Genomic DNA, 10,657 nt, shown 5'->3' on the forward strand with positions numbered 1-10,657 from the left:
GGGGCGTGGGGGGCGGCGGCCGTGGGCCGGAGAGCCGGGGTGCGCACCTGGGCCCCCCAGGCCATGGCGGCGAAGGTAGACCTGAGCACCTCCACCGACTGGAAGGAGGCAAAATGTAAGTGTGAGGGTGAGGGGCGCGGGAACTGGGGTTGAGGTCCGCCCGGCCTGGGCTCCCCCGGGCCGGACAGCACCCGCCCAACAGCCACTACCACTAGACACCAACCACTAAACAGACCTGGGGAAGTTGAGGCCCTACCTACCAGATGTGGACCCCCAAGTACAAGCCACACTCCCATGTGCCCAACTCAGTCACCCAGACCAGGCAGGTCCAGGCCTCCAGGGCAGGGCCACTGTGAGGGCCACTCCTTCTCCCACTGGAAGGGGGGGGGGTCACAGCCCCTATGCCAGAGGTCATCCAGGACCTAGCACCTACACCATGGCCCAGGAAGGAAACTGAGGTCCAGTGCTGGACTTGATTTGCCCAAGGTCATGTAGTTTGTGGCAGAGGCCAGATTGGGATCCTGAAGTTTGTCAAGTGGTTTTCTCAACTGGTGGCATTTTCCGCAGGGAATAGCCGGGGCGAAGCTAGCCCGTCCTGTGGAGGGGCCTGCCCACACGCCGCCTCCTCCCTAGCCCGCCTCTCCGGGCAGGTGGCCTTTCGTCCTCCCCTCTGGCAGCCTGCCATGCGAACAGTCTGTCCCATTCCTGGTGGACACAGAGCCGAGGAGGAGGCGCCAGGGCCCTCCTGCCCTGAGAACGGTTACACCACCCCCTAGGAAGTTTCTGAATCCATAGGACCTACTCCTGCTCCTGGGCCCGGAGTCCCGCTGGGACAGGAGGGCCCCAAGCCAAAGAGCCTGGTTGGGTGGCTGGTTACTTCTGCCCTTCCGAGCATGCTCCCGGCCTTTTCTGAGGTTCTTCCCGGCTGGCTCCCCTTTCAAAAGGGCAGGGCAGGCAGCTCATTGGCTGGGCCTGCCTGGAGGAGTAGGTGCGGCCAGTGGAGCCTGCAGCCTGGCTCAGCTCTGGTGTCAGGCAGTGGTTGAGGAGGGAGGGGAAGCTCCAGGGGACATTCGCCTCGGCCTTGAGCCTCGCCGCCGCCGGCTCCGGGGGCTTGAAATGTGCTGGCAGAAGAGGCTCTTCTTTTCATGAACAAGCAGGCCAAGGCTGGCAGAGACCCCTGACAGCGGGGAGCCACGGTCCCCACAGGGAGCTCTGCTTTCTCCCTCAGGGGACAGTGACCCAGGGTGGTGGGAAGAGAAAGGCCCAGACCCTTGTTCTCCATCTGCTACTACTTCTAGAATTCAACTCCCCTCTGCTCTTAGGAGCCTAATAGCTTAGTGGTTATGCATTGGGCCCTGGTCCTCAGGGTTGGCATTTTGGAACCACCAGCAGCTCAGCATGAGAAAGCTGAGATTTTTCTACTCCCATAAAGAGTTAGTTTCAGGAACCTGCAGGGCCAGCTCCCCCCTGCCCTATAGGGTCACTTGGCATCAGAATTGACTGAATTTTCGGCAGTGGGTTTAGTTTTGGTTTGGAAACCCTGTGAGTGGTGATGGGCTCCGTGTTTGACTACCAAACCTGTCTGCAAGGCCCTCCTCCTTCTCCTCCTCCTCCTCCTCCCCCTCGGCAGAAAGATTAGGCTTTCTGCTCTGGAAAGATCTACAGCTTTGGAAACCCAAAGGGGCAGTTCTACGAGTCAGAATTGAGTGGGTGGCGGTGGGCTTGGTAATAGGGTTTTAACTCCGTTCCTTGTTGTTGTCAGCCACTGTGGGGTGGGGTCCCGCACACCTGGTGGCCCAATGAGCAGCAGAACAAAACTGTTGTGTTTCTGCTCCATCCCACAATGAGTTGTGTATCGGAAGACTGTGGTTCATAGAATTTTCATTGGCTGATTTTCAGAAGTATAAGATTCCCAGGCCTTTCTTCCTCATTGTCTTAGTCTGGAGGCTCCCCTGAAACCTCTTTAGAATCATAGTAACATGCACCCCTCATCTGATGCACGGGAGGTGGGTGCTCATGAAGTGGCTTGGGCCAGAGATCGAACCTGGGTCTCCTACGTGGATTCTACAACTGAATCACCGCTGCCCCTGCCCCCATCCTTTATCACGGAGAACAGCCAGTCTCGTGGGGTGGCCTGTGTCCAGAATTACCAGGCTACAGCCACGTCGCTGAGAGCTGAGACTGCTATCACTTCATTCCATCCGCCCACTTTGATCAGATGTCCCCGATGGAGGATTTAGCCCAGTGCCAGACAAGCAGGGCTTGTAGTCCGGGGGGAGGAGCAAGATAAACTGTGGTCACAGAAATCAGACACTGCCAGGCAGAGGTCGAGGAGCCTTGGGTGGCATAGTGGTGGTGGGTCAGACTGCTAACTGCGAGCAGCGAGGTCAGCAGTTCTAAGCCACCACCCGATTCCCGGGAATAAGCCAGGGTTTTCTACTCCTGTAAGTAGTTCCAGTCTCAGAAACCCACAGGCGCGTTCTACCTTGCCCTAGAGGGTCCCTATGATTTGAAATGGACTCACTGGCCGTGAGAGAGAGAGAGAGAGAGAGAGAGGTCAGTCCTATGAGAAAATGGAAACAGCAAGCCATCCAGAGCTGCAGGTGGGGCTGCCTGTATTGAGGGGTCAGGGCAGGCCGCAGGGGAGGACTGTGGGAAATGGCATTCGGTGCTTTCCTGAGTCACTGCCAGTCGGCCCAGCCAGGCCCAGCCAAGCCCAGGGAACAGGGTTGCGCCAGGCAATCCAGCCGAGGCCAGCTCCAGTCCCCGCCTCCCCCACCCCCTGACTAGATTAGACCCATGCTAGCTAATGCCAGCTGGAGGTGGGACGTGCCCCGGCAGGCTTCAGATGGTGGGGCACGCCCACAGCTGTTTTAGTTGTAGTTATCCATTGTTGTGTAACGCACTGCCTCAAAACGCAGCAGCTCAAAGCAGCCATGATTCCTGAATGATCACACCGTTGCCGAGGCCCACCCGGGAATCCAGGAGAGGAGTTGGTTCTGCGTGAGCCGGTTCTGGCTCTGGGGCTCCCAGGTCAGCTGATTGCAAGGTGGCCGAGTTCCTCGACACGGAAGCCTCTCCACAGGGCTGCTTGAGTGTCCTCCCACCACAGCAGCCCGCTTTGTTCCTGGGAGTAGAAAGCCCTGTCTTTCTCTCTGGGGAGCTGCTGGTGGTTTTGAACTGCTGACCACGTGGATCACAGCCCAAGGTGTAACCACCACCCCACCCGGGCTCCTTATGTTCGGGCTTTAGAATCCAGAACTCCATTGGAAAGTCCAGTCCATGTTCAAGGGGAGGGAAATTAGGCTCAACCTTTTGAAGGAAAGCCTTAAAAATAATTAGTTGAGAATATATATTTTAAAAACAGTTTTTTTAAATTTGTTTTTGTTGAAAATATATACCTGGTGGGTGAATAATCCAAACCCACTGCCATTGAGTTCATCCTGAACCACAGTGACTCCACAGGACAGGGAGCAACTTCGGAGCGTTTCCCAGGCTGCACATTTTTACGGGAGCAGACTGCGTCCTCTTTCTCCGCAGGAGTAACTGGTAGATTCGAACCGCTGACCTTTCAGTTAGCAGGCCAAGGCTTAACCCGCCGTCCCACCAGGGCCTTTTATGTGCAGCAAAGCAGACACTGGTTTCACAGGTGCGGCGTGCGTCGTTCAGCGATATTTGTCACCTTCTTTGAGGTGTGCCTCCCATCTCCCTCGCTGTCCTTTTCTGAATCGTTCTCCCCGTCACATGGACTCACACGGACTCACGGGCTCCTCAGACGCTGTTGTCAGTGTGTGATCTCTGGTGGGGTGGTGCTAGGCGCCGTCTAGTCTGTTCCGACTCCTAGTGACCCCGGGTGCACGAAACACCCTCACCCGCCCGCTCCTCGCCATCCTCACATGGTTCTTGTGTCTGAGCCCCTGGTCAAGGTCCCTGTGTCCACCCATCTTCTCTAGTCTTCCTCTTGTTCGCCGTGGCCCCTCAACTTGACCGAGCATCGGGTCTCTCTTTTTTTGGCGATTCTGACTCATCGGACCCAGGGGTTCTCCACCTTCCTCAGGCCGCGACCCTTTCATACAGTTCCTTATGCGGTGGTGACCCCCCCAACCATCAAATCATTTTCATTGCTACGTCATCACTGTCATTTTGCTACTGTGATGAATCGGGCGACCCCTGTGAGAGGGTCGTTCGACCCCCAAAGGAGTCTCCACCCACAGGTTGAGAACCGCTGCTACCCTGTTTGCCCGAAGGTAAGACATCCCCCGAAAATAAGACCTACTCACAGTTTTGCCTCTTGCTGAAATAGAAGGCATCCCTCCCTGAAAATAAGCCCCCCCCCCAAGTTACCATAACTCTGGACTCTGGACTGTAGTGCCAGGCGCCGCTGTGCAGCTCACTGTTGGCCGCAGCGCAGCCGGAGCAGACAGGAAGTACAAGGTCTCTTTTAATAAAACTATACACAATAAATGTGTACCGTATTCTTCTTCATGGAACAATAAGACATCCCTGAAAATAAGACCTAGCGCATCTTTGGGAGCAAACATTACTATTAGACACTGTCTTATTTTCGGGGAAACAGGGTATATAGGGTTTTCGTTTCTTTTTCTCCAATCATTTTATTGGGAGCGCTTACAGATCATATAGCCATCTATAATTCAGTTAGATCGAGCCTAAATTGTACACTTTACGGACAGCCGCCATCATTTTCAAATCACTTTCTTTCTTCTCGAACCGCCTCTCTTGCCGACGTGTCCCCGGGCCGTGAGACGAGGTGGCGCCATCCTGGCCACTGGGAGCAGTCTGGTTGTGCTTCCTCGAGGCAGGGTGCTGCTGCGTCCAGGACCTTGTCCGGCACAATTCAAACGCTCCGCTCCTTCTTCTGTCGTCTTTCGTCAGTGCCCAACGTGCCACAACGTTCCACAAATGCCACCCCCACCTGCCACCCTTTCACAGGGGTCGTCGGTCAGGCGGAGAGGTGGCCTCGGGGCAGTAGTTTCAGGGGGTTATTAAGGCTGCATGGCGTCCGGAAGTCTAGCATCCACCTGAATTCGAAACTCTGCTGCGTTTCTCACACTGTTGACATTCTGGGGGGGACCGGGGCGGGGGGCAGGGGGGCTGCCATAGCTGGACTCTGCCTCTCATCGGCTCAGTCTTTTTGTAGCTTTTCCTTTTAAGTGCGATGAAATTTACACTTTGAGCTGAGTTGTATTGTTACACATCGAGTGATCACGTGCACGGACCTTATCTGGATACGTTCAGTGAGCTTTGTGTTTCCCCGCCAACAGTTTTATTGGCATATAATTCACATGTCGTACAATGCAATCGTTCAGTCGCGTCCCGAAGAGTTGTACCCTCATCTCCACCAGCAGTTCCAGAACATTTTCTTCATTCTCGGACTTACCGTTACGAGCCCCTCATTTCCCCCGTTAGCAAGCTTTTACAAAACTATCCAACGGGGCAGCCATACTCTCTGATCAGTAGACTGTCATCTAATATGTTATTAATGTACTGCACGGTCATATTGCTGACTCCAGAGCCAGGGTCCACCAGCTGTGGCCCTCGAGCCCCGCACAGTTCTTGGGGTATGTGCTTGTGGCCCTGAGGCAATACTGAAAATGAAAACTAAATGGTCACTTATTAAAAATGTATTAAAAATTTAAAGGATAAAAAAATTTATTGGCTATTATTTAGATAATGGTGATTTCATGTTTTCGTCAAACTACAGTGACGGCTCTCGGATACGTCTGAAATGGTTGTGAGGGACAGAGGAGCTCTTCCGTCGGAAAGCTTTGCCGACTCCTGCTCTGGAAGACTCTCTTGAGTTTCTTTCCAATCAAACCCTCCTGGAGACAATCACGGCTTTATTCATCTTATCTCTTTTTGGACTTCATAGAAACGGGAAGCATATCGTGTGCCTGCTTCTTTTGTCCCATACCGGTGGGATTTAGCTATGTTATTAGATGGCTCAACAGCGTGCTCTTTTTCAGTGCTATGTAATATTCCGTTGAACCACCACTCCTATTGGTCGGTTTGCCGTAACGGGGTGGTGCCTGCGTGTTTCAAGTACCAGCAGGATTACCTGTGGTGAGCATCACTTAGCCGAGCTTTCAGACTAAGAAGGATGAAAAAGAAGGACCTGGTGACCCACCTGTGGAAAAAAAAATTGGCAAGGGAAACTGAATAAAAAGCAGAGGAACATTATCTGATCGTGAGCCGGAAGATGAGCCCCCGAGAACGGAAAGCGTCGAAATAAGAGGGACTGCCACGAAGTTCATGGAAACACCCCATTATCTTTCTTCTTTTTTTTTTAAAATCAATTTATTGGGGCTCATACAATTCATCACAATACATAGATCAACTGTGTAAAGCACATCTATACATTTGTTGCCCTCATTATTCCCAAAATTCGCTTTCCTCTTGGGTTCCCGGAATCAGCTCATTTTCCTTTTTCCCCCTCCCCCTCCCGTCCTCCTCCCCTCTCCCCCATGCACCCTTGATAATTTATAAGTTATTATTGTATCTTATATTACACTGTCCGGCGTCTCCCTTCACCCACCCCTCTGCTGCCCGTCCCCCAGAGAGGAGGTTATATGTAGCTCTCTGTGATCAATTCCCCCTTTCTACACCCCCTTTCCCTCCTGGTATCGCCACTGTCACCCCTGGTCCTGAGAGGTTCATCTGTCCTAGATTCCCTGCGTTTCCAATTCCCAGCTGTACCGCTGTGCATCATCTGGTCTAACCAGGTCTGCAAGGCAAAATTGGGGTCCTGGTAGTTGGGGGGCCCATTATCTTTCAACTCTGTTTTGCCATGAACCTTTTCCGAGTCCCCTCATACTACCAGGGAAGTGCTTCCCCCTCGAAGTACAGTGGACCTTGGAGGAAAATATGGAACAAACTCAAAATCAGAAACAACGGGCTTACTGACTGCATAGAAGCTCCCAAGATTGTGGCCCTTGGTCACCCTTCAGGTCGGACTTGAACTCACCCCCAAGGCTCCGTTTTCAGCCAAACAATAGACAGGTGTAGCATCACATCACTCTCTAGGACAGGGTAGGACTGCCTCTCTGAGTTCCTGAGACTGGACTTCTATGTGGGAGTAGAAAGCACGTCTGTCTTGTGTGGGAGTAGAAAGCACGTCTGTCTTGTGCAGAACTGCAGTGGCTTCAAACTGCTGACCTTGTGGCCAGCAGCCCGCTGTGTAACCACTGCGCCACCAGGCTCCGAGAACAGCAACAGGAGAGAGCATATGCATATTAGCGCAATCAATGCCTCAGGAGCCGAAGGGCAGTAGTTCCCCGAGACAAAGTTCAGAAGGATTCCGAAAGGAGGCGGGATGGAAACGGGAAACAGAGCAAGTGGGATGAAGGAGGTCACTTGGTGAGGATTGCCGTCGATGGCGTGAAACAAGATGGGTATGGATTATTGAATGGACAACTGATCTGCTCTGCGAGCCTCCACCCATTTCGCAATAAGGGAGGAGGTGGGAGGGGAGCTGATATCAAGGAGTTCAAGAAGGAAGAGAATGTTTCGAAACTGATTGTGGTAGGAATTGTGTAATACTGCGTGACTTTGATCCAACTACGGAATGATAGGATATCTGGATTAGCTCCTAATAAAAATGGTTCAGAAAAAATAATATGGGGGCATGGAAGTAGAGGTGGGGAACATCAGGAGTCAACAGCAATGGGTGCCTGTGCGAGTCCGGTTAGATGAGAAAAAGAAATCCATAGACACGCATACATGTATAAGAAAGAGCTTTACATACAAGAGCAATTGATTAGTGAGGAAACATCCCAGCCCAGTCCAGATCAAGTCCGTAAGTCCAATATTAGCCCACATGTCTGATACCAATCTATAAAGTCCTCTTCAGACTCATACAACACATGCAATGACGCCGAATGCAGGAAGATCACAGGCCAGTGGGTGGGAAGTCTTGTGGATCCAGCTGTGGTAGAACCATCTCAGCGCTGGTGTGGGTCTCCACGTGGCACCTCCAGCTCCAGGGCTCTGGCTCCATCCGCGTAGCTCATGTGGCTTGTCAGCAGGAAGACAGGCAGAGTGTCTCTGTATCCGGCCTCTGGTGAGGAGCACAGTAGTTCCCAGAATCCTCAGAAGGCCATGCCCAAACGGAGGCCTCACTGGCTATGGCCTGATTGACAGGCTAGACCCCACCCCCACGAGTGGACAGCAGATTATGTAACTGCCACAAATGGGTACCAAATGGAGCAGATGTTTCAAAGTTGAGTGTGGTGACGAATGCACAAACCCTGGTACGACGGAACTACTCGATTGTATGACATGGTAATTATAGCTCAAGAAAAGTATTTTTAAAACTTGAGGGGAAAAAAGACTTTAATGACAAGGATGGAATAGCGCTTTGGGGGCCTTCGTTCGCTGATTGGCACAACTGAAAATGAACAGAAATGGCAGCAGTCGTCCATGAATAATCAGACCGGAATGTGTGAACCAAGGAAAATCGGAAGTTGTCCAAAAGATACGGAATGCCTCACGATCATATCCTAGACGTCGATGAGCCGAAATGGACTGCCATTGGCCGTTCTGAGTCAGACGATCGAATGGTTCACGCTGCTGGGAACAGACAAGGCATCCCATTCACCCTCAAAAGAACATTTGAGGATCTACCCTGACGTACAGCCCTGTCAGGGATAGGAGGAATGTCCATATGCCTACAAGAACGATCATCAATAAGACTATTATCCAAGGCCATGCACCAACCATTCATGCCAGAAGATGTTGACGATTTTTGCCAGCTTCTGCGGTCTGAGGAGAATCAAATGTGCGATCAAGATCTGTTGTTAATCACCGCTGATCGTAATTGGAAAGCTGGGAACAAAGAAGGCTTAGCAGTTGGAAAATATGGTCTTGGTGGAGCTCACAGGGTAGAATTCTTTTTTGGGGGGAGGAGGGTAGAATTCTTACAGAACAATGACTTCCTCGTTGGCGATACCTGAGATCAATATGCATGGTGACAAGACGTGTGGATCTCATCGGATGGAAGATACCGGAGGCAGCACATGATCTAGGACCCATGGTCCTTGTTTGGGCCAGGTGGGTCCGAACTGGGCAGCCCCCCACCTCCTTTCTGGCTCCTCAGGAAGATAAAACTTCACAGCCCCCATCCCCTGCTTCTCAGAACGATGGATGACCTATTGAACTATGCAATTCCTGCCCCAGCCCCCAGGAAGCTAGCTACCTTCCCAGGCCCATTCCCCCAGCACTTCAAAGAGCAGGTCTGCAAACAAGATGACCTCCCTGACTGAAGGTCCTGCAGCTGCAAGAATAAAGTAATAAAGATTCTCCCTTCCGTTAACATATACTTCCTTAGCTCAGACCCTATACAACTCCCACCGCCTCTCTAACTCGTCCCCTGATCTAACTCGTTGGGTCTCGAGCCCCTGTCCCTCTCTCTGCCTTCCTTTCCCTCCCGGGAGTTCTTTTGCTGCCTCAATAACATCTTTCCTAACCTCTTGTTCCTGACGAAGCCTCATCTCCTTCTGCGCCTCCGCCGCCAATCTCTCAGTCCTGGAAGAAAAAGTCCAGGCGGCACTGAAGACACTGGTGACAAACTCGGTTCCGGGGACTGGCGGAACACCAATCCAGATGTTTCAACGTGTGGATGCTGTGCCGGAGGGCTCATGTTGTGGCAGTTACATAATCTGTCAACTTGTGAAGGGGTGGAGTCTAGTCTATCAATTAGGTCAGCCAATGAGGCCTCTGTGTGGGCGTGGCCTTCTCCTGAGGATTTTGGGAACTCCTGTCTTCCTGACTAGAGGCCAGATGCACTCAGAGACTCTGCTTGTCTTCCTGCTGGCAAGCCACATGGAGACCCCTGATGGAACCAGAGCCCTGGAGCTGGAGGAGCCACGTGGAGACCCACGCCAGCACTGAGATGCTTCCACCACCGCTGCATCCACAAGACTTCCCTCCCACCGGCCTGTGGTCTTCTACATTCGGCGTCCTTGCATGTGTTGCGCGAGTCTGAAAAGGAAATTATAGATTGGTATCGGACAGATGGGCTAATATCGGACTTATGGACTTGATCTGTACTGGGCTGGGACGTTTTCTTAATATACGATTACTCTTTGATATAAAGTTCTGTATTACAGATAAGTGTCTATGAATTTGTTTCTCTGGTCAACCCGGACTAACACACACACACACACACACACACACACACACACACACATCTACTTGGAAGGCAGGCTTGCAGAGCTCTCCCTTGGGAGAAGTCATCCGGTAGAATGCAGGTGATATCGAACAAGATTGCGAATATTACCTGCAAGTAAAATGTTGCTGAAGTTACTTTTTAGGATGGTTGCCACAGGACGTGGACAGGGCACTGCCAGAAATTCAAACGGGGCTGTGGGGTGAGGTTATCATTGCTAACGCCGGATGGATCCTGGCTGAACGCAGAGACTACCAGAAAGAAGTTTCCGTGTGTTTCTCGGACTATCTAAAGGCACTCGACTGTGTGGATCATGCACAAGCTGTGGGCAAGGTTGTGGAGAATGGGAGTTCCAGAACACTTAGTTGTGCTCTCTTGGCACCTGCACACAGACCAAAAGCCGTCCCTGAAACAGAGCAGGAGATACGGCACGATTTAAAATCAGGGGAGGTGTGTGCCAGTGCTGTATCCTTC

At 52.1% G+C, this 10,657-nt stretch overlaps 1 protein-coding gene across 1 annotated transcript in view; it reads left to right on the top strand.

Annotated features, from left to right (window-relative positions):
- Positions 1-6: 6 nt before the first annotated feature.
- MACROD1 (mono-ADP ribosylhydrolase 1) overlaps positions 7-10,657 on the top strand; it is a gene marked incomplete at its 5' end in the record, with an annotated part of 163,070 nt that continues 152,419 nt past the window's right edge. The window contains one exon of the mRNA XM_004713644.1: positions 7-115. Coding sequence (XP_004713701.1) covers positions 7-115 — 109 coding nt within the window. The remainder of the gene's footprint in view (positions 116-10,657) is intronic.

Source organism: Echinops telfairi, unplaced genomic scaffold (genome assembly GCF_000313985.2).
Source record: "Echinops telfairi isolate 266 unplaced genomic scaffold, ASM31398v2 ScPeMD7_7417;HRSCAF=8455, whole genome shotgun sequence".
NCBI lineage: Eukaryota > Metazoa > Chordata > Mammalia > Afrosoricida > Tenrecidae > Echinops > Echinops telfairi.